Source organism: Colias eurytheme, chromosome 23 (genome assembly GCF_061535395.1).
Source record: "Colias eurytheme isolate Ceu_HAF_F1 chromosome 23, ilColEury1 Martin Lab GWU primary, whole genome shotgun sequence".
Classification (NCBI taxonomy): Eukaryota; Metazoa; Arthropoda; class Insecta; order Lepidoptera; family Pieridae; genus Colias; species Colias eurytheme.
Window position 1 is genome coordinate 352,566 of NC_143002.1, and position 25,099 is coordinate 377,664.

The following is a 25,099-nucleotide window of genomic DNA, read 5'->3' on the forward strand; positions in this document are numbered from 1 at the left end:
AATGTTAGATAAATCATGATTTATAATTATTGTTGGAAGATTTTCTGCGTCGGGAATTAAAGAAAATACTTTTTATATTAGGAAAGGATATAAATCTGATTTCAAAAATATGTGAACAAAATATAGAATGTGTTTTTTGTGCATTAACAGTTATGAATTAACCTCGATTTTTTATGTTTGGTAATTTTTCATGTTTTGGTGAGTATTGAAAATTAAAATAGATTTAGCGCGTTTAAAGTAAGTACATAATTATTTAATTTCTAATCTATACTTATTATTATAAAGTTGAAGAGTTTGTTTGTTTGTACGCGTCAATTTCAGGAACTACTGTTCCGATTTGAAAAATTCTTTCAGTGTTAGATAGCTCAATGATCGAGTAAGGCAGGCTATATGTATATCGCCACGCGTAGACCGACAGGAGTAGAGCACTTCGGGTAAAACCGCAGAGCACAGCTAGTTTATCTTATAAAGGTCGGTCAGTACACAGCTTTAAAGTTAATTAATCAGTAAACAGAATGCATCCGCCTCAAAAGGGACACACAACATTAATACAATCTAATCTATATATATATAAAAATGTAACCCGTTTTCCTTGGTCGCGCATGAACGGCTGGACCGATTTCGATAATTATTTTTTTTATCATATTCCTTGAAGTATGAGGATGGTTTTTATGGAGAGAAAACGTAAACATGTACCACGGGCGAGGCCGGGACAGACCGCTATTATATAATAATTTGTTAACTAAAGCAATATACAGTATGTAATATAGACTATAGTGTACGATGGTCGTAAACATTTTGACAGCAGAACGCGTTGACTCCGACCAAGAAAATGTGTTTAGTGTAAGGCCGGTTATAATGAGTGAATGTGTGTTAAGTGAGTGAATGCTACTACTTCAATACTAGGCGCTCCACCTCGGCTTCACCCGTGATAATATATAGTATACCTATAGTACTCAGAAATAACGTATATATTCTATGGTTAAGGAATTTTTTAAATCGGTCAAGTAATTTCTTAGATTAGCGCAAAAAAGCTTATACTTATTTTGTATTTCATTTTTATCGGAAAACAATTTGATAAACTAGGCCAGTCTCGATAATTGTTCTGACCTAATTTAAGGTTCTAACAAAAAATGAACAACTATTTTAGAACAACAAGTTTTGTTTATGGAATTAAATATTTTTAAAGCTTGTTACTTTGTAGTTTTTACCATTGTATGTGTGATAAATCAAACGCAAAACAATCAAAGTTAATTTATATAATCATTGTGCCGAAAATATATATTGTTGAATTAAAAATATCAAATACATTATCCATTCATTGTTATCAATGGATTTATATCCATCTAGCTGTGCCGCGCGGTTTCACCCGCATTGCTCTGTTCCTGTTGGTCTTAGCGTGATGATAATATAATAGTCTATAGCCTTCTTCGATAAATGGGCTATTTAACACCGAAAGAATTTTTCAAATCGGACCAGTAGTTCCTGAGATTAGCGCGTTCAAACAAACAAACAAACTCTTCAGCTTTATAATATTAGTTTAACAGAATTATTATTAAAACAAAAGATCAAATATCTCAAATAACATATGTACCTACTATGCGCTCTTTGACGGCTGCGGTTCGTTAAATGTGGTTACATAATACATGTATCAACCATTATTTTATAGCAATTTAAAATATTTCACAATAACATGGATAAAACATTAATTTTAAATTGTAGGTACTATTTTATGGATTTTATTTGTAAGCTGTTGTTACTTAAATGAGAGACTACTTAAGGGGGCGCATAAAGCAAAATAACCAATCTTCTATTAGATGATACGTGTAATATGCAAGACCAAATCTAAAAAATAAAATATATATCAAACTAGATGGTATGTTCAACGATTCTATTTAATCAAAAACATAAAATATTAAAATTTACTCGATAAAAAAAAAATCACCAAGTTAGCTCTAATTTTCACACTTTTACGTTTTCTACTTGACATGGTAATACTTATTATGATTTTTTTTTCATAAACAATTATATTAAAACATTTGCAAGATATTTGTCAGATCATTTTGTGTAATTACTTTTAGTTTTGGTTTTATCTGCGATAAACCACTTTTATCGTGACAAAATCAAACGTTTATCTCGAGAAAAAAAGAGCGCCAAAAGTGGTTTATCGCAGATAAAACCAAAACTAAAAGTAATTACACAAAATGCTCTGACAAATATCTTGCAAATGTTTTATTATAATTGTTTATGAAAAAAAAATCATAATAAGTATTACCATGTCAAGTAGAAAACGTAAAAGTGTGAAAATTAGAGCTAACTTGGTGATTTTTTTTTATCGAGTAAATTTTAATATTTTATGTTTTTGATTAAACAGAATCGTTGAACATATCATCTAGTTTGATATATATTTTATTTTTTAGATTTGGTCTTGCATATTACTCGTATCATCTAATAGAAGATTGGTTATTTTGCTTTATGCGCCCCCTTAAATTAAAAACGAAGTAAAACTGAAATTATTTTAAGTTGTACAGTTTTTAATTTATGAACATTTTATATTAAAGAGAATAAGTAAGTCAGTTGTTTTTTACATAGAGATTGATCCATTTGACTTAATGTTAATTTTAATGATAGAGGGTGCTATTTAAGTTTTTTACGTGGTCCAAGTTTAAGAAAAAACTTGTAAAAGTTTCCTCAATATTTTCATTTTGATGCATCTATTACTCCGTGTGTGCTCACCCTAAACAGCACAGCAGTTAAACGGTAATGGGTTTCCCGTGTATCCAATCAGCTGAACGGCCGCCGTGGAAATTACAGCTTTTTAGGAAAACGTACTGTATGTAGCTTGAAATTATACGATTAGGAACGGTTGATTTATCATCACAAGGTAATGACCTAGGTTAATAATTTTGAAATAGTATTTTCTTTTGATGAAGTTAAAAACTTTAACGGATATTAAACGCGATTTATTACTGAGTCGGGGAGACTGTCTCTCCGTGACCACAATGAACGCAAAAATTATTACACGTTAATATGAGAAAAATACATTGTTTTTGTATTTATCAGTGTTTAAAAGAACTTTTAGGTTTTAAAAAAGGTTTGTATGAAGGAAAACTTTACATGTCGGTACTTTTCTATTTATTTGAAACGAAAGCTTTTAGAAGCTTTTACCGGAACATAGCCTTCATTTTAAGAATTGACGTTTGTTTGTGTGTATGTTTATACATTTGGTTTGAGTTTACCTCGTGGTGAACTCACTAGTTTATATTGAAAATTAACATTAAACATAACCGATTTTTGAAGTGAAACTTCTTTATCGGGGGTGGACAAAAATTTTGTGTAACATTTTTGCGTTACGCCGCGCGCGTGACATTTTTGCGTTACGCCGTACTCGTGACATTTTTGCGTTACGCCGTACTCGTGACTATATACATTATACATGTTATATTAAAGTGATCAGCAAAATCAAAGGGTTTGTTTTAATTCTAATTCCAGTGAATTTCTAAAAAAAGTAAATAAGTAATTACATCTATTTTTCTAATACTTAGGTGTAATAATGGTATTTATTTTTCTAAGTTATTTATGATTAACCTCACTTTTTGATTGTATTTTTCAATACACTAACACGTGGGTGGAATTATGGTATCAATTTTTTCTAATACTTGAATGTTGATTGTGGTATTTATTTTTCTAAAATTGTATTTAAAGTTAACCTCAGTTTTTGATTGAATTTTTTAAAACACCAACACGTGGGCGAGATCATGTTATTTATTTTTCAAGTTATTTAAGCTTAACCTCTGTCATAATATGTATATACTATGTGCGTCATTAATTTCTGACTGTTTCGAGATTTCGACATTAGGAATTTATATTTATTACCTCTATTGTTCGAACAAAAATAAGTTACCGCCTTTAAGAACTTGCCGACAATGTAAGTACAGTATTGTTTCTTAGAAAACATTTTAGGAGTATACGATAATAAATCTATGACTCACGTTAACACGTGTTTGCTTGATTGGTGTTCAATTATGATTTTGTGAATTCAATATTTATAAGAATAAACCTCAAACTCTTTATGTCCAATCAAAATCCGCCTAAGTCGAAATCCTTTATAAGTTGAAAACTCTATATAACTCGAATTTTTTGGCGTCTCCCTTGGTCTTTTGAACTACCGCACGAGCTGAGCGAGCGAAGCGAGCGAGTCGCGGCAGTGGCCGGCGTAAATATTCAAATAGGTAGCGAGGAGCGAAGCGACGAGCATCTTAGGTTAACTTTTGAACTACCGCACGAGCCGAGCGAGCGAAGCGAGCGAGTTGCAGTAGCGGCCGGTGTAAATATTTAAATAGGTAGCGAGGAGCAAAGCGACGAGCATCATAGGTTAACTTTTGATTTTTGAACTACCGCACGAGCCGAGCGAGCGAAGCGAGCGAGTTGCAGCAGCGGCTGGTGTAAATATTTAAATAGGTAGCAAGGAGCGAAACGACGAGCGTGTTAGACTAACGTATTTCTGTAATATTGTATACAAGCTGTGCCGCGCGGTTTCACCCGCGTGGCTATGCTCCTGTTGGTCTTAGCGTGATAATATATAGCCTATATTACTCGTGGATAATGTAGCTTTCGAATGGTGAAAGAATTTTTAAAATCGGTCCAGTAGTTTATGAGCCTATTCATTACAATCAATCAAACAAACAAACAAACAAAGTTTTCCTCTTTATAATATTACTGTAGATAGTAAATTATTTTTTGAAAAATAAGGTCATTAAAGAAGTTTCACTTCTTACGTGTGTACTCTAGTACACGCACACATTTTTTTTTTTTAAATGGGTTTTATTTGTAGGCGAAGTTGCATAGGTCAGCTAGTATTAATTATTATTTTAGGTGTTCAATAAAACTATGGGACTAAAAAAAATTCTTCATTGTATTTTTTAAACTTTTATTTGTACTGAAAACAATATTGAAAAAGTATTACCTATTCTTATTTTACTAAAAGCTAAAACCCACCCCATTTATATACCTTTTAAAAGACGTGTGATTATACTAAGAACTATAGTGCCAGAGCGTGTAATATTAGAATAATATATTCTCCTATACTAAAGATATAATATGTAAGAGTAAGGATGCTTTTCCACAAATAATGTGAGAGGATGTGTAACACATTCCTGTGTTTGTAAATAACCAATCATATCGCTTCATTTAGTTTGAAGTTTGAAGCATCTAACAAGGCAATAGAAGTGGTAAGCGCGCGTGACTTTGTCGCCGCTCAGGTGGTTACCATGCCACATGACCATGATTATGTATGACCATTCTTATTATCACGTTTAACACAAATTTCAACCTTATTTCTATGAGTTTATGTTCAAAGTTATATCTATTGAAAATTGACAACCTCTGTTGTAGAAAAGCCGAATTTTTGCGTATTGGAGCAAAAATAAACAAAACGTCTCATATGCTTAGGGATGTTATTCTAAAATAAACCGTAAATTCATATAAAAAAGCTTAATTTAATATTTAAGTTAGTTTTCACTAAAATCAAGCTGTCCAATAAAAGGCATAGTTTACTTGTGTGTACTGTTTAGCTATCGGTTTAAATGTGTTGATTTTGGCGACAGCGGTTTTCATACGAATTATGACATTATAGCACTTCTATGTGTTAATTGTTATTTAGATTTCTATGGAAGCGATACTATTGGTTATTTACAAACATTTCTCACAACACAATACACATCCTCGCACATTATTGGTGGAAATGCACCCTTACGACACTGTTATTATATATTCTGTTATCTCTTATCTATTATGTGTAACTAAGACATGATTAACGTCTTGTTTTTGCATCAAATAACCATTACTGAAGTAATGAATTCAATTTATAATGAATAAAGGAATATTATTTTATTCACTGCGCCAGATGGTAGATTATGTTTTTTGAGTATATTTTATATATCTATACATAAATTTCTTGAACCTTTAGACTTAGCCTAATAAAGAACAATGTTTGGAATTTATTAATTTAAATGAGACTTATTTATGAAAGTGGCATAAAAAGACATCAGAAAATTCATTAAATATAATGAGGAAAATTCATGATGCGCTTCAAAATTCACCAGCTCAGCGAATACATAATAAAGACCAGATAAAAAATGACCTATTATTATATAAAACAAGCTCTTTCTTGCAGACAAAATGGACATACTGATCTATAATATATAAAATATCGAATAATAATATAACTCTTTAGCTTTATAATATTAGTATAGATGTAAACTACTGTACACAGCTACTATATAATTAGCGAGTTGAAATAGAATCGAATGAATATTTTAGACAGGTATCGTTCGATTGAAAAATTCATGTCATAAGGAACACTTTTACAATGATAAATGACCTTAGTATAGTTACATGTATGTATGTATGCGCTAACACCATGATGGATGACCATCCACTAGCCTTGTTGAATACAGTAAGTGAGAGAAATAGTCGGATTATGCAAGGAAACTCGAGTGCTTTCTGTAGTCATTTAAAATCGATTGCAGAGATTTTTCACTTGAGATTGAAAAGATACTGTATTTGAGAATAGGAAGTGCTTATTCGGTATCCATACACACAAGTTGCAGCCAACTAGTTTAAGCCGTTTTATTAAATGCCTAAGCCTAAGCCTTAAAACATCCCAAATTATTAGACATTCCAAGAAACAGCTTAGCAAAATATGATTTTCATCATTTCTAGAACTAGAAAAGAACATTTAACTAAATTCCTAGGCAAGTTATGAAATATATAAACATCAACCATTTCAAGTTACTTAGATCTTAGAGTATTAACACAGGTATTAGTAGAAAGAGCAACTATGGAGTTTCTTGCCGGTTCTTCTCCATAGATACTGCATTCCGAATCGGTGGTAAATGATAAAAATATGTATAATAATAGAATAAATAAATGTTTGAGTTTGAGTAAGACCCAGTAAATCGCTTTGAAGAGGCCTACATTTTAAAGGACTTTATTACTTAGATTTGTTTTAAGTTCGTTGCTAGAATTTTAATGTATCACGTGGGTGGAAGGGTTATAAATCGAGGGATAAACATGGATGCTGTTTTAACAACCCTCTTCTAGATGTATTACGTAGATGATTATATAATTCACGGTTAAAGGAAAAGCGGGACAAAAACCTATGTCCTTTCTCAGGTCTCAAACTATCGTTGTACCAATTTTCATTCAAATCGGTTTAGTTGTTAGAGCGTGAAGTAGGGATATACCGATACAGTTACTAACGTATTTATATTATTAAAAATTATTATCATCATGTATTGCCGGCTTTATTCGGATTGACCCAAGATAAAAAATAGTAAATCGATAAATAAAGATATACATTGCTTTCCGCGGGGCACAGCTATAAATCCATACTTAATATTATAAATGCGAAAGTAACTCTGTCTGTCTGTCTGTTACTCAATCACGCCTTAACTACTGAACCAATTTGCATGAAATTTGGTATAGAGATATTTTGATACCCGAGAAAGGACATAGGATAGGTTTTATCCCGGAAATCCTACGGGAACGGGTTTTTCTTTGAAAACGCAGGCGAGGCCGGGGCGGACCACTAGTATTATATAAAACTATCTATAGAGTAGGTACGTAGGTAAAGCAAATATCCCAATATGTATAAGATTAAAATCTATATTTAACATACCAAAAATGTTACCTTTCTCAAAAAATAGCCTATAAATAAAATACAAAAGAGACCAGACGAGAAAAACTTTGCTCACATGATCTCGGATTAACATCTCAACAAGACATAAAGAGTATTGTAAAAAAAAGATAAATATCTTAATCTTTTTCTTACAAATATATATATCTTCGTCTTTATATGACACAATCCCATCCTATTTATGCGAAAGTTTGTGAGGATGGATGTATGTGTATGAATGTTTGTTACTCTTTCACGCAAATACTACTGAACCGATTACAATGAAATTTAGCACATATATAGAGGGTAACTTGGATTAACACATAGGATAGGTTTTATCCCGGAAATCCCACGGGAACTATGCGGGTCTTTCTTTGAAAACGCGAGCGAAGCCGCGGGTGAAAAGGTAGTGACACAATATTTCATACAGATAAAATTATGACGAATATCTGGGTTAAAAAATTATCTTGTGTAATTACCAAATCTCTTCGGAAAAAGAATTTTTACGAGCGGAAAATTTACAAGGGTAATTTAATTTAGGCACAGGATTAACAATGTACAATACTGATATTTCATGAGCGCACGTACTAAAAACTTTGCATACAAACTCGAAAAAATTTCCAGTACTTGAATCGTAAAATTTTAATGAATCGTTATATAAGAAGTGCTGGTAAGACACTTGTTTGCTTTTAATAAAATATGCTATAAAACAAAAAACAACATTATTGTGTATAAAACCCATTTCATATACTTCATAGATATAGTAATTCAAAATAACAATTTTTTATTACCTAGTACTAGGTTACTATAATCTTTGTGTTCTTATATCTATTATTATCTATAATTAAAAATAATAGTATTATGTTTGTCAGTTAAAAAATGTCTCTTTCGATTCTAGTGAATTGATACGAGAAGTTACTAAACTAGATTTGTTTCAACATTAACGAAGTCCATCCATGTCAGAAAGGCTGCTTAAAAATATATATAATGCAAATCTCATAGGTCTCATAATCACCTATATGGAATTATAATACTAAATCTATATAATCGTTATATATCTATATCTATATTCCAAAACATAACTTATATATTAATACTATCCATATGAATTTAAATATATCCGTCACAGAAACATAATCATAATATCTAAAAGCAATCTCTTTTGAAACCATTTCTAAAGTACATATAAGTAGAATATTAGAAATGCAATAAACATGAATAAAATAAAACTTAAGACGTGAAAAGTCGACACAGCTGTTTTCCCACGAAGAAAATCTTCAGATTCATAAATTGCATTTAAATTTGAAACGAGCGATGTACCCTATACCTATTAAAAATCCTACCTACAGGAAATTTAAATTTAAAGAATCTTTTGTGAAAGTGTAATTAAATTTGATATTATTTATAATTTCTTACCTATTAAAATACAAAAAATATAAAAGTATGTGATTTTAGTTACATAACAACCGCTTAACAGATTAAGATGAGATTTCATAGACGTGTTTATAATGTGGATAATTTAGAACATAGATTAACACATATTATCATTTATTTTTCACACTTACACGCCTACACCTACCTATCCACACAGACATACACCTTACCTATAAAATACAAGTTACAATTCACTAGAAGTTAATAAAAAAATTCATCAAACCCTCAAGTAAATATAATAAAACCTGAATAAGGGCCGATTTTTCAATGCTTGGATAAAACATATCCGTCCAATAAAGTATTACACGAACATTTTAAAATGTCACCTGTAAACTGTCATATACGGACAATTAGAATACATTTTTGAAGTGGTAGTTTAATACGTTATTCGATGAATAAGTTTTAACCAACGATTGAAAAATCAGCCCTAAATGTACAAATTTAATTAATTACTAACCGACCGTTAACTTAACAAAAAGGCCTCTTAATTAAGGCGGGTTGCGATTTATCGTGAGGTACTGCGAAATAAATAACTAACATATTATGTGTTGTGAATAAACAAGCAATTTACGGGAATTATACTGTTTTATCTGATATTATAAATCTTGAAACCGTTTAAGCATGTAACATGGATTACATTTTGATGGTTCCGTATGCGTTATCTCGTTAACATTTTTATTAAAATACTAGCGGTCCGCCCCGGCTTCGCCCGTGGTATATATTTACGTTTTCTCTACATAAAAACCATCCTCGTACTTCAAGGAATATAATAAAAAAAGAATTATCGAAATCGGTTCAGCCGTTCTCGAGTTATGCGCTTACCAACACATTTTGCGATTCATTTTTATATATAAGAAGAAGATGTCTAAAAATATGTGCAATAACTCGGTGTATCTAATTATTTTATTATAAACTAGCAGTCTGCCCTGGCTTCGCCCATGGTACATGTTTACGTTTTCTCTTCATAAAAACCATCCTCGTACTTGAAGATATTATAATAAAAGAATTAACGAAATCGGTTCAGCCGTTCTCGCGTTATGCGCTTACCAACACATTTAGCGATCCATTTTTATTAAATAAATTAATTTAATGTAATACTAGGTGATTATTTATAAAGATAACTTAATATAATATCAACTCTACCTCTAACTCGATAATTCTAATATTAGTGAATATATGAAGAAAAACCGATGTAACTAAGGACCTATGTAATAACAGTTATAAAAAATCGTTATTATCTTATATATAAAATTCTCGTGTCACAATGTTAGTCTGCATACTCCTCCGAAGCGGGTGGACCGATTCTCATGAAATTTTCTGTGCTTATCGGGTAAGTCTGAGAATCGGCCAACATCTATTTTTCATATGTACCACGGGCGAAGCCGGGGCGGACCGCTAGTTTCGTTATAAAAATAGTCAACGTTAGAAAACCCCTAAATGGTGAATTGACAATTCAAAAGCGCTTTGAAAAGAAATCAAGTTGAATTTACAAATATTTGATTTGAGTTTATTCATTCTTGTTTGTCCCCAAACCGTTCGGTTTCAATTTCTGAAGGCTCAGGTTATTACGTGACTAGAAAATTGATATTATATGCAATCATATTTTCATTGTAGTGAAACGTTATATATATGTCATATTCTTTACAAATAGGACTCGTAGTATGGTAGGTAATTGTTTAAAATTATTCACATACGTTTTACAACTAAGACAATTATCACTATGTATCAATATGTTATATCTTAATTTATATAAATCTCATGTCACAATGTTTGTCCTCAATGGACTCGTATATTATGTACCACATAACCGATTATAATAAAATTGGCACACCATGTGCAGTTTGATCCAACTTGAGAGATAGGATAGTTTAAACATGTAGGTACCACGGGGGAAGCCGGGGCGGACCGCTAGTAATATTATAAAGCTGAAGAGTTTGTTTGTTTGTTTGAACGCGCTAATCTCAGGAACTACTTGTCCGATTTGAAAAATTATTTCGGTGTTTAATGGACCATTTATCGAGGAAAGCTATAGGCTATATTATATTTTCACGCTAAGACCAACAGGAGCGGAGCAATACGGATAAAACTGCGGGGCATAGCTAGTATATTATAAAAGCTATAAATGATTGTATAAATAGGTTGTTCTATTAAAATGTACCCGTTAGCAAATTTGTAGAAAGCTTAGTGCGTTTCTTATAAATAGAGTATTCTGTGATAATGAGCCTTTTAAAACATAGTATAAAGATAATAAGAGATATTTGTATGCTCTACCAGATAGAGTTATTATTGGCTCTTTGAACTATCGAACCCAGGATCTATTAATATTATTTATTATCACCACTGAACCAGATATTATTTGTAACTGATAATCTATAAAGTCAAATAAGAGATCGTTATATGCTCTACCAGATAGTCATTATGGACTCTATCAACGATCGAACCCAGGATCTATCAATTATTTATTCCTACCGCTCTACCAGATAGGACTTTTATAAATAAAAAAAACTGTGGCTTCGTTCGACACCCACGCGTGATGCGTCTGTCTTGATTAGTTTCCTAACTATAATATTCTTTTCTAGAACAGGCTTTTTATAGAATAGCAAACAAAGGAGCAGGTGAGCGTTATATTACGTGATAATTGATCTCGGATAAGCACTAGTAACACTGGTGGTACGGACATAAAATGTATTTCCTTGAAAGCTCTTTTGTCTAAGGTTTCACCGTATATAGAAATAAGTTGCGTGTGTATCGTCAACACACATACGAAATGGCTTACTATACAGTTGCTAATGTAACCTATCCATACTAATATTATAAATGCGAAAGTAACTCTGTCTGTCTGTCTGCTATTCAATCACGCCTTAACTACTGAACCTATTTGCATGAAATTTGGTATAGAGATATTTTGATACTCGAGAAAGGACATAGGCTACTTTTTACCCCGGGAAATAGGATAGGTTTTATCCCGGAAATCCCACGGGAACGGGAACTATGCGGGTTTTTCTTTGACTGCGCGGGCGAAGCTGCGGGTGGAAAGCAAGTAATTAATAATTAAATCTAAAAGCTTTTGTCATGTGTAGGCGTATGCGCGCTATGTTTTTACTACCACTGTATATTGGTTACCTCAATGATTTTCAAAAGTTGATCGGGGTATGTATCTCATGTAATGTGGTAAAACCTTGTTAAGTTGAAATGGATTTTTAATTAGATAAGGTTTCAAGTACATTTTCATGTAAAATGCTATAGTTGTAGTCGATGAGAATAATTGACTTTGAATTGACAGAAACACAGATAGTAATAATATGAATAGAAGCTGAAAAATAGATATTTTTAATGAAATACCCGATATACTTCTGAATATAAGTATATACCTACTACTTGAAGGTTTTTCTTCGTTAAATAGCTTGGAAACCTATCAAATATAAAGACAAAAACAGAACATTATACTTACACATGTGTTACACATATTAAATATCACATCCAACTGTTGAAATAAGTCGTTTCATTAAAAGCCTAGGCTTTTGATTCAATTGAGTTTTAAAATTGATATACATATTTAGCTCCGGTAAAAGTCCCACTTGTAAGCAACAAGTAAGCATTTGATATCTATATACCTATATATAAAAATGAAACCCGTTTTCCTTGGTCACGGCATCACGCGTGAACGGGTGGACCGATTTCGGTAATTCTTTTTTTATTTATTCCTTGAAGTACGAGGTTCTTATGGAGATAATATAAAAAATAATATATAAGAAATAACATACCACGGGCGAAGCCGGGGCGGACCGCTAGTAATATATAAAGCCTGATCTATTGCCCTCTGTCCAACTTGAATGGATACGATTACAATAGACGAGATCTTATTTATAGTCAATCTATTATTAAGTTTGAGAGATTTTGAGTATTTATAAATTTTAGCCACGATAAATGTAAACTTTGTATTTTTGATTTCATATTATCAATGAAAATATTTTTACTTTCTATTACTATTACTTATTATTACTAATAATAATATTATAAAAACTCTTAAATAATATATTATAGGTAATATTTTTAATATTTAAATAGATACATTTTTTATTGCCTATCTGGTGATTGGTAACGCATTTTTGCACATGACTTATTTATATTGTATTAAATATTGGACTAGGTTTAATTCAATCAAAATTAAATGTATATTATATACTATCTAAGAATTAGAATTAATCTAATTTTAATCTTTAAAAAAATATAATTTATAATTATTAAAATAAATACAACTTACGACATTTTTAAACTAGCAATAAAAAAAATACGTAAAAATCCAAAGAGTTCGCACACAAAAAAAAATAAAGCACTCAAACTTCGCACTGTCAAAGCACAGATTATTCGCGTAACTGACAGGTATTTTGGCGCCAACACACGTGCGGCAGCGATCAGCGCTCGGCGGGACTGCGCCATCTTGAGCGCAGGTTCGCGAGCTTCCATCGTGCAAGGGATTTTGATAATGTTTTTAGTAAGCATGCTAATTGCAGTATGGGCGGCTGAAAGCTGTACTTTTTTTGTATTTTGGTATAGGGCATGCAATACTATTGAAGGTCTTTTTTTTGTAAAATATAATCTGTTGAATTGAATACATAGATGCGATGTATCTAGTTAGAGAGATTTTAGCTACTAAATGCTGTTTAAAACATGACATGCAAATTGCTCTAGATTGTAATGATATGTTTTTTTTATAAATGAATTTCAAATAAATATATTTGAAATAGATAGATAGTTTAATGTAGATAGATTGAATTGTTGGGATATACCTATGTTAGTTGAATTTTGAGATTTACTCATGTAAATTGCGCTCTACATTACAAAATGTATTGAGTATTAATGGTTTTTCTATTGATGAATTTTAAATTTATTATAAGATGGATTGAATTGATTGCAATGTAGTTGAATTTTGGCGAGCTTAAGTACTTTTTTAGTTAGAGGGCAGGCTAATTAGTGTGCGAAAGGCCGAACTTTATTTGATTGGATTTATTTCAAATTTTTGTTAGATTTTTGAGAATTTTTCTAGCCTGGAAGGTAGAGCTTTAGTCGATTAAGTAAATGTATTAGAATTAAATTTATTTTTATAATCAATTGCTTGTTTTAAATAATTGCACTGTAGTCGAATTTTAAGATTAATTATAAATGTTTTCAAATTACAATACAAAATGCAGCTATACAGACTGCTGGAGTCTTTAATGTGATTGTACATAGAGCATCCAATTTGGAATATTTACGCTGTAGAGTAAAATTTAATTAGTCTCTGTTAAATTGACTCTACCTATTTATCCGGGTGGGTTGAAGTTGAACTTAAAATTATTTAGATTACTCTTTCTTATTTATTAGTTTCATATGGATTTTAAACATTTAGTTGTATTTTTTATATAAATCCGATGTTCAATTTATATTCGATCTTTCTTTAGATATATGCGCCATTTCGAATCGGTGGTAGTTTAAAAAAAATGACCATCGATAAATTCTTGTAACAGTCAAGTGAATGAAACATGATTTTGCGTTAATTTTCTACTATACAACACGAATTTTCTGAAGGCTGAGTTGCTCTACTGATTTTACTGCTACGACGCGAATCGTAGCGTCGCGACGCTACGATTTGCTACGACGCGGACGTAGACATGTTCTTGTTTGTGCTACGGAACCAAAACACAAGAGATAATGTTTTATGTGCCTATATACTTGATTAATTTTTCTACATATGTATATTAGAAATGATCTATAAATTAAATTCTACACTATGCGTCTAAAATACGAAATTATTTACAATATTAATTGGGTTTATATCTTCGTATACGTCAAGATTAGCGGGTAATGAGATGTAGATACCTATTTCCACTATATACGTATATCCTTCATAGATATTATAAGCGTCACTACTTTTTAATTATGAAGAATTGAAATATTTATCAACTGGACAGAAAATAGAAAGAATACAACACACTCACTATAAGATGAATTTACATTCGACCATCTAAAATTTTCCGCCCCCAAAAAAACAGCTCAACACAGTTCATTTTCATCACAATTCACAAGCTAGTAAAACCTTTAATAAAATAAACTTAGATTAAGTCACCTGTATGCAATATACCTTTAAAACCAATATTGTTCAGTATCCCATAGCCAACGTGTTAACGATCGATGGCCCATGCATTATTAATTTTCCGACCATTTCGTTGCTATTTTAAGCTGAACCAATTTGACAGGATCAGCTTGCAACGTGTTAATTGGTAGGATTTTGATTGTAGCAAAGATCATATTGGTAAGTACTTATAAATATAATACAGAACTTTTTTAACATGAATGTTTTTTGTGTTCAATTTCGCTTTATTGTTACCTGATAGTTGTTTATTCATAATCTTTTTATTCTTTTCTTTTGTATCAAATGTGTGTTACTTTTTTAGCTATTGCATAGCTTCTATCGCGGGCCTTGAGCACGGGGACCGAATCCAGAAATTCCGTAACGAAAAAAACCTCACGCTCCCCACTCCGACGGGCACGGAGGTGTCGCTTGAAGGCATGTTATGTAATAAATAGCTTTACCGTGGCAGTCCCCGAGTGCCACACGTCTTTTTTTATTCTTTCTTTTGTATCAAATGTGTGTTACGTATTGATAATACTTATTAGCTTTTTATTACTTGTTTTTTTTGCGCTTTTGAAACCTGTTTTTAATCCTGTATTACTAGAAAATAGATAGCACTAAGGAAAGAAGGACGACTCTACATTCTACAAGAAACTTCTAATATATTTTTTTTTGATTCGTAAGATTCGAAGCGAACATCCTTCCTAGCGTTTAGGATACAACAGTTTTTCTTTAGAGATTTTTTTCATTCAATGTCAATTTTATCAAAACTGTTCGCGATTGTTTTTTTTTTTCATATTACCTACTAGCGAAGCAGCCCTCATACGAGGCTTGCATCCCGGCTGATGATGATGATGATTGCCTTCCAGCATAAAATGAAATAAATGAAAATAATTGATTAGATAGTGCATGTATAAATAAACTATAATAATATTCTCTACGCTCGGTTAATCAATATTCATATGAATGCAATATGATCAGAATTCCTAGAAATTCGATTTGATAAAATGTACTATAACTAGGACATAACATTGTGCACGTTTCGTATTTTAATATTCCGAGATATGAGTAATATTACTCAATAATGTATCTATTCACATACTGATAACCTCTAGGGAAATTGCATTTTATTGTATGGGCTTGCCTATTTATGTTCACGAGTACGTGGGCTGCATTTTATGAAATATGTTTTCATTGATATGGATATTTCTGGAGTTATATGAAATTTGAAGAGGATTCAGGTATTTTTAAAACTACAATACAGAAAAGGTTGTGGGTATATCATGTACGGTATAGTTTCAGGTATTTATAAAACTGATATATACATTAAAAGGTCGAAAGGTAAGGAGATAACTGATAAGTATGTATCAATTGTCGTAAAGGCTTTCTCGGGTATAGCAAACAGGAAAAGCGTTAAATTTTTCTTATAGGCAGTGTTTAATTGTATAATAAATGAATTATAGATAATTATAATTTTGTTACACGTAAAATCATAGTTAAAAAATATTCCTACCTGTTAAAAATCAAAATCAAAAGAGCTTTTTAGATATATCTAATAGGAACAACTTTTACATTGCAGATTAAAGTAGACGACTTTATGTTGTGTTGATACAAGAGCTAGATTTATACAGACAAAGCCGCGGCCATAAAGCTAGTTAGAGAAACACATTGTGCAGTTGTATTGTTTACGCTGCAGTCGCTTATCTTTTACTAGAAAACAATCAATAATTTTACACCGCATTATGTCATATTGCAACAGAAAGACATTATAAATCTATATTATTTTCCGTCTTTATAAATTTCTCATAATTATTAGTTAATTTCAAGTATTAAAACTATTATTGCGTACTCGTCTAGATACATCTATACTAATAACACACCCCGGACACTCCATACAAAATTATCGTTTTGACAGTCACACTGTAGAGACTGAAAATGTGTGTGTTAACGCTTTATGGTTGGCACATTTGTGACTAGCGTAAAAAAAATTCGTGTTTTTCTGATGAAATACATCCGTAAACAGCACAATAACTAACCATTTTCTACGAAAAACGATAATCACAAATCCAAAATAATAAAATTACTTTAAATCAATTTGATTAATGTTGTCAATCTTCGTTGCGTATCGTCCTTGCAGAAAAATATGGCCCATTTTAATCACGATCGCGCGGGGTGAGGCGTTTAATTTTGGCGGGAGGCGGAGAGTGTCCGTTCTGTAGCGTTTAGCTACTATTATGTATTCTGTGCTAATAATATAAAGCTGAAGAGTTTCTTTGTTTGTTTGAACGCGTTAATCTCAGGAACTACTGGTCCGATTTGAAACATTATTTCGGTGTTGGATAGCCGATTTATCGAGGAAGGCTATATGCTATATTATTATCATCACGCTAAGACTAACAGGACCGGAGCAATGCGGGTGAAACCGCGAGGAACAGCTATTAATTTATACAGGATTTTTTCAGTAATGGGGCAATTTACTAAATTGTTTTAAATTGCTAACGTACCTCTGAATGTTGTGTTCTGTACAGAAAACTGTGGAAAATTTTCAATTGAATGAATAAATAAATGAATAGTATTTTCTTGTGTTTGAATTTACGCGAGTTTTATACATTTATAATTAATTAAATATTCATCATAATTCATTATACTATTATACTATTATATACGTTTCGCACACTTTGCAGCGAGCCGTCGGGATAATAATATAATGAATAAATCGCGTTTAAAATCCGTAAAAACCTTTAATTTCTAAATTATTAATATTTTCGACCTCTACCATACAAAACGACTCATATACACTTATTAAATCGTAGACCTGTCAATAATGCTATTATTTTAGAACCAAAACTAAGGCCGGTTGCAGAGCTTGACCGACCGTCAGTGCGTACCGTCGGTCCTGACGATACGCATCAACAATGTGTATGACTATGACACTAATACGCATGACAATACGCGTGCGTATGGTCGGTCTAGCTATGAACGGTTTTATGAATTTCCATACATATGACAAGCGCGACTGACGTACGCACTGATGGTCGGTCAAGCTCTGCAACCAGCCTAAAACTGTCACGGCTAATTGGCGTACGAAGCCACGTGACATCACTAGTTCATTGTAATCTAATTTGTTGGTGTCTACAAACTTTGGATGACGAAAAGCGTCCCCAGGGAATACTAACACAGAAAGAATGGATTGCTGTCGAAATTAAAATGTCCCCTATCCTTGTGGCCGCCTCCGTGGTAGAGTGGTTGACGCGTGAGCGTAGATCCGAGGTGTACTGGGTTCGACTCCCGGTGGAGACGAAGAAAAAAAATGTCTCGGTCTGGCAGGACACAGATGGCCGATCACCAACTTGTCCTTAAAGAAAAATCGATCAGTTAACTAGATGTATACATAATGCATCTGCCCCTTACCCCATTAGGGGACAAGGGACTCCACTGTCCTTGAGGGGTATGGGCCGGATGCATTTCATATATTATGACGTAAGTAGGTCATCAGAAATTAGAGACAGTTTTGAACGGAACAGTAATAACGTAGCTTGTAAAATAAGCTTTTAAATGTAGGTTAAGTAGGTAGGTTTTAAAACTATATTTTTAGACATCATTTTTCAATTATCTTTGCAATATTTAAGTATATCCATCCTACCTAAATACGTATATTTTGAAGTGAAACTACTTTAGACGCCTTGAAAGTAAAATTTCAAGGTCGCGTCATGGCAATACCGTCACGTCATGAAGAAAGGCGACGATATTGTTATCTTTGAATCTTGCCAAAGATTAAATTTCACTTCTGACACGTGTGCTCGGCACACACGCTCTTTTTTTACTAAGCTTTCCATATATAACAACTACACACATCACTCAAATAAAACAAATCCTTATTCCTTACACTTTATTTTAAGAATAATCTAAAATAAATAAATAAAAAAGCCTTTTATTTCCTTAATAAAATATTATGTTTTACATTCAAGTGTTCTTAGTATTAGTTGATTTATACAATGACAATGACTTTAAGAATAATCTATCAAAAACTATTTCTAACAAATAAACTGTAAAAATAATAAAAAGCTTCAAACAAGTTTCGTCTGGCTACTATTGTATTCACAAGGCATTGTAAGACGGTCTGTATTATTTCTGCCAGACGTCAGACGGTTAAATAACGGAAATAAAACCGTTAAGTTTCCTGTTGTTTCAGAAAATTAGACTTTGGAAGTTATTTGGTTTCTATGCTAATGTTATGAATTAAATAAACAATTGTGTTGTAACTTATATTTTTTGCTACTCGCGTGAATTTGCTGTGAAATTGAATTAATTTTTGACAAATAATACGGTTACCCCTTATCTAAAAAAATGCACTGTATGAAGATTCAAGTTATATTTCTCCTGCTCATAAATATACTTATCTACTTAATCAATTTAAGGTTATGAATTGCTTTTTGCTATAATAATATTTTACTGATAATTTATCCTTATTCTAAACTTAACACTAAGAGCCTGATTTTAAATTAATGTGATTCCTATTAAATAGACTTTTCGCCATTGCTCTGGGTTCAATGACCCATGTCTATTGATCCGCATTATAAACTGCCTGTCTGCAAAATTTTCATCCAAAGCCGTTCACCCTTTTCAAAGAAATATGCTGATTGTCTGAAATTCATCTCTCTTTGCGCGATTTAACGATAAAAATACAATTTTTCATATTGAAACTAATAGAAATTTTAACATAATCTATATCATAATATTATTTAAATATTATAAAGCTGAAGAGTTTGTTTGTTTGTTTGAACGCGCTAATCTCAAGAACTACTTGTCCGATTTGAAAAATTATTTCGGTGTTAGATAGCCTATTTATCCAGGAAGGTTATAAGGCCTATAAACCTATAGCCATTAATATAGTTAAAAAATCTAAAAACATGCTTAAATACATTATCTATTTTAATGTCACTGATCCTTGATACCTCACTGTACAAAGTTGAATTAAATCTGCTTTAAAGTGGTCAAAATCGAGTATAAAAGAGTCAGTTAGGTTACATACAAACATACAGGTGAAGCTAATAAAAACGTGTTAAAAATACATCTTATCCTACTAATATTATAAACGCGAAAGTTTGTGAGGATATATTGTGTGTGTGTTTGTTACTTTTTCACGCAAATACTACTGAACCGATTACAATGAAATTTAGCACACATATAGAGGGTAACTTAGATTAACAACGATAGGTTTTATCCCGGAAATCCCACGGGAACGGGGACTATGCGGGTTTTTCTTTGAAAATGCGGGCGAAGCCGCGGGCGGAAATCTAGTAGCGAATTACAAACTACGCAGTAGAACGAGTAATAAAAATAAATTACACGCGAGGAAAATATACTCATTACAAAATATACTCAAAGCATCGTTAGGTTATATTTTCCTTTTATAAAGTTATAGAGCGGATTATATAAAATATTCCATGACCTAGTTATTCTTTATTTTGCATCTTGTTTATTTTTAAACTTACTGCGAAATAAGTCTTGGCTAATTATATATAGTCGGTGTACTAATATAATTAAATGATTATACCTATTAGGTACATAATTAAGTATGATTTATCCTATGAAATTTCGATTAATTTAAATAATTTAGATATAGATATATTTATTATATACACACAATATACAGAATGACATCATTTTTTACCGGACTTGTAACATGGAATTAAAAGAATATCGAGTCAATAATAGATATTTATACTGATATACCACAGCTGATACATTATTATAACTTCTAGTTTGTTTAATGAAGTATAAGTACTCACTTAAAATATATTATTTTTGCGTTGGGTAGTTCGTTTAACGAGTCTATAGAGTAAAGACTATAATAATTATTATAATTATATTTCCCGACGAATAAAATGAAAATTAAATCTTTTTGCGATCAGACCATGGGAGGGTCTACTAATTATTAAGATAATATTTTGCATCATGAGATTTATACTTGGAAAATATCCGTCAAATTTAGATCCGAAATTCCTTTAATATTTCATGGCACATTCCCAACGTTATTAGGTATCTTATATAATAATATATTACAGTGAAGACGAAATGACAAAGGATACTAAATGATTATAAATAACTAAATTGTATTTAAAACAGTACTCATAATCACTATCACTACATAGTATAAAAAAAAAGTCGCTTCTCGCCGTCTGTCTGTCTCTATATTGTATGCTGAGATCTTTCAAACTACGCAACGAATTTTGATGCGGTTTCTTTTAATAGATAGAGTGGTTCAAGATGAACATTTTAGTATATAATTTGTTAAGTTTTAGACAACGCGGGTGAAGCCGAGGATGAAAAGCTAGGTAGTTAAAGTTTTATGAAAAGCGTATTTAATTCATATAAATACAGGGTGTACCAAAAAGTAGTGATGAACGGAAGCTGAGAGGTAGAGGACCTAGAGGGCTATCCGAATCATCCCCATGTATGTTATGCGATTTTTCGTATTTTCGGAGTTATGACGATTTTTTCAATTTTTCACCTATCGCCGAGTACGATGATATTTTCACTCATGCTGACGTCAATGATTGCGGAAGATGCTTGATTTTTTTTGTGTGCTAAGCTGAAAGATAGGCCAATTCAGTATGGTAACATTTACTATCGTTAGATCTTTTAATGGAATAAAAAAAAGAATTAAATGGCAAGAAAGATAAAATTACCCAGTATGTTCACCACTTCAAGGGCCCGTAAAAAAATAAAATCACATCAAAAAAGTTTTCCGTTTGACTTTTAAAAACTTGCTCTATCTATCAGATAGCTACCCTGAAAATTTCATTTTATTATTCAGAAGGCTTCAATCGAAAAATTTAAATCTAAATGTGGTAAGTGCAAAAATTGAATTAACATGATGATCATTAAAACCAATAAATAGGTGTTTAATTACCAGAAATTTTTAAAATAACCCCGCTGTTGCTCAATGCAAGTGCGACATCACCGTAAAAAGTTGTCTTTTAAATGTCTGAATGCCCTTTTATCATTTTAATGGTTTCTTCTACTACTATGAATTTCCGGGTTATTTCGTCCAAATTGTGGCATTCTCTCAAGTAGCCGAGGTCTTTTTAATATTCCCATTGAAACAAATCAATGGGATTTAGGTCGAGGGACCGTGGAGGCCAGGCTTTAAGGCAGGCTTCACCGGCGCATGCGCAGGCTGCAACGACCAATCCATCTTTCAGGGTATCTTTGCCCTTTAGCCTGGCCTGCACGGTCCCCGGACATAAACCCTATTCATTTTTTTCCGTGGGGATACTACAAAGACGAGAGACTGCCACAATTTGGACGAAATAACCCGGAAATTCATAGTAGCAGAAGAAACCATTAAAAATGATAAAAGGGCATTCAGACATTTAAAAGACAACTTTTTACGGTGATGTCGCACTTGCATTGAGCAACAGCGGGGTTATTTTAAAAATTTCTGGTAATTAAACACCTATTTATTGGTTTTAATGATCATCATGTTAATTCAATTTTTGCACTTACCACATTTAGATTTAAATTTTTCGATTGAAGCCTTCTGAATAATAAAATGAAATTTTCAGGGTAGCTATCTGATAGATAGAGCAAGTTTTTAAAAGTCAAACGGAAAACTTTTTTTATGTGATTTTATTTTTTTACGGGCCCTTGAAGTGGTGAACATACTGGATAATTTTATCTTTCTTGCCATTTAATTCTTTTTTTTATTCCATTCAAAGATCTAACGATAGTAAATGTTACCATACTGAATTGGCCTATCTTTCAGCTTAGCACACAAAAAAAAATCAAGCATCTTCCGCAATCATTGACGTCAGCATGAGTGAAAATATCATCGTACTCGGCGATAGGTGAAAAATTGAAAAAAACGTCATAACTCCGAAAATACGAAAAATCGCATAACATATATGGGGGTGATTCGGATAGCCCTTTAGGTCCTCTACCTCTCAGCTTCCGTTCATCACTACTTTTTGGTACACCCTGTATATATAGGTAGTAGAAACTATTTCAAATCAAAAGATCCATCTTGCAACCCCGTTCCGTCAAATGATTATTGACAATGATGAATGCGGAACTCTATCATTTGTTGTTTTAAATATAGCTTGAATTTCAGTCGTAAATAACTTGAAAATGTCCAAGTTTTTATAAATGCGCACTTTTTGTCAGACGCTTAAATCGTAAGTAATATTTCACTGTTCGTACCAATGGTCTGGGAGTCGATGACACTAGGCAAAAACTCTTAAACATATTGTATGTTCTCCTAACTTGAAGATCCATTATCATAAATAGACTTAATAATTTTGCAATTTAAATCCTACGATAAATTAAACTGCATAATTAATTATAAATTATGCAGATGTTTCTCTATACTATTTCTACTTCTATTACTACAATATAAGTAGAAATCTGAATTCTATCTCATACACGCTGGAACAAATACGTGTACACATCTGAAATTTCATTCATATTTAAAGAAAATGTGATACTGATAAGCAATAAGGTAAAAAAATATATTGTTTACATCAACTACCAAGCATTTATAACGTTACCATAAGTTACAATATAAGACTGGCCGGTTGGCTTGGTTGGTAGTGACCCTGCCTTCGAAGCGACTGGTCGTGGGTTCGAGTCCCATCCGGGGCAAATATTTGTGTGATGTTTGCTCTGTGTCTGGGTGTTAATTATCTATATAAGTATTTATTTAAAATTATACTATATGTATGTTTATCAGCCATCTGGTTTCCATAACACAAGCGACAGCTTAGTATGGGATCAGATCGTGCCGTGTGTGAAAATGCCCCTGAAATATTTATTTATTTTAATCCCTTTGTGTAATAAATAAAAGAAACCCTGAACATCAACCTCACACTTTTCAGGCTAAAATTCTGTAAATGCCCTACACCAGAATATCCCGTGGAGTTGCCACAGACCACCTGCCGATCTCCCGTAGACCAGCTCGGCTTCAGGTTTAAATGCTGCTGGTGTATACCATTGAAGCCAGCTACTATTATTATTGGTATAATTTTGTTGGTAAGTTGGTCAAATTTTTGAGGTGTGAATAAGTGAAAAAGCCTTAGACATTAAGTTAAATGCCGCGTAAATATGTGGCCACGTAATTCCTTGCGTAGTTTTGTTATAAATCTATTGCTGATCAGATTTCTGTAAAAATTAGATTTACAAGATATGGAGATAATATGGAGATTACGCTAGCATTTACCTAAGACGTATATTTAGTGAGTTTTTAATTTTCCTGTCGTAGTCGTTAAGAGAATCTGGAGAAGCGGAAAAGCTGTCCTCGTTCATGGCTCTTTACTATAAAATAAGAAATGCATGCAAGCATTTAGCATCCCTACACAGATTATTTTGCGTAAACTACTTATTAAATATCTGGGAATCAGTCTTAATAAAAAATACGGAAATATCTTTAAAATATCGACTTTCCTACAAACAAATAAGTGAAAAAGCACTTTTACTATTTATTTGTTCGTTTCAGATGTTTGCATTCGTACAATTAACAGCTGTAGACAAAACAATAGCAAATATATTTCCAAAGAAAGATGGTGATATATTTTACTACAGCAAATTAATATATCTATGCTTTGCCACTGGATTTTTATTTGCGTGTGGAATATTGCTTTTAGGTGTAAGTCTGGTAAGTGTTAAAAATATAAATAAGAGACAAAAACAAATACCAAACACATTGAGATATCTTAGTTCCTTCATCATTTCAAATAGAGAAATACAAAAAATATAATGAGTATAAGACCTTGACCAAAAAGACTTAAATAAAAACAATTTAATAAAATCGATAACTGAAACAGGTGCGACCAAGATACTTATCCACGCGACGAACCGATATTTTTGATAATTGA

The 25,099-nt window shown here is 32.0% G+C and overlaps 2 protein-coding genes across 2 annotated transcripts in view; one reads left to right on the plus strand and one right to left on the minus strand.

Moving 5' to 3' along the window:
• Positions 1-13,519, minus strand: part of LOC149898080 (octopamine receptor beta-1R-like) — a 52,989-nt gene extending 39,470 nt beyond the window's left edge. Inside the window, exon 1 of the mRNA XM_090115376.1 lies at positions 13,377-13,519. The gene's annotated coding sequence lies outside the window, so the exon portion shown is untranslated. The remainder of the gene's footprint in view (positions 1-13,376) is intronic.
• LOC149898081 (uncharacterized) lies at positions 118-25,099 on the plus strand. Its single transcript, XM_090115258.1, has 4 exons — positions 118-198; positions 24,104-24,257; positions 24,721-24,879; positions 25,049-25,099. The coding sequence occupies exons 1-4, from the start codon at positions 191-193 to the stop codon at positions 25,097-25,099; spliced, it is 372 nt and encodes a 123-aa protein (XP_089971384.1). The 5' UTR covers positions 118-190.

Coding starts and splice junctions, on each gene's coding strand:
- LOC149898081 (XM_090115258.1), top strand. Junction 24,258..24,720: donor TTATTGGTATAATTTTGTTG/GTAAGTTGGTCA, acceptor TGTTCGTTTCAG/ATGTTTGCATTCGTACAATT. Junction 24,880..25,048: donor TGCTTTTAGGTGTAAGTCTG/GTAAGTGTTAAA, acceptor TAACTGAAACAG/GTGCGACCAAGATACTTATC.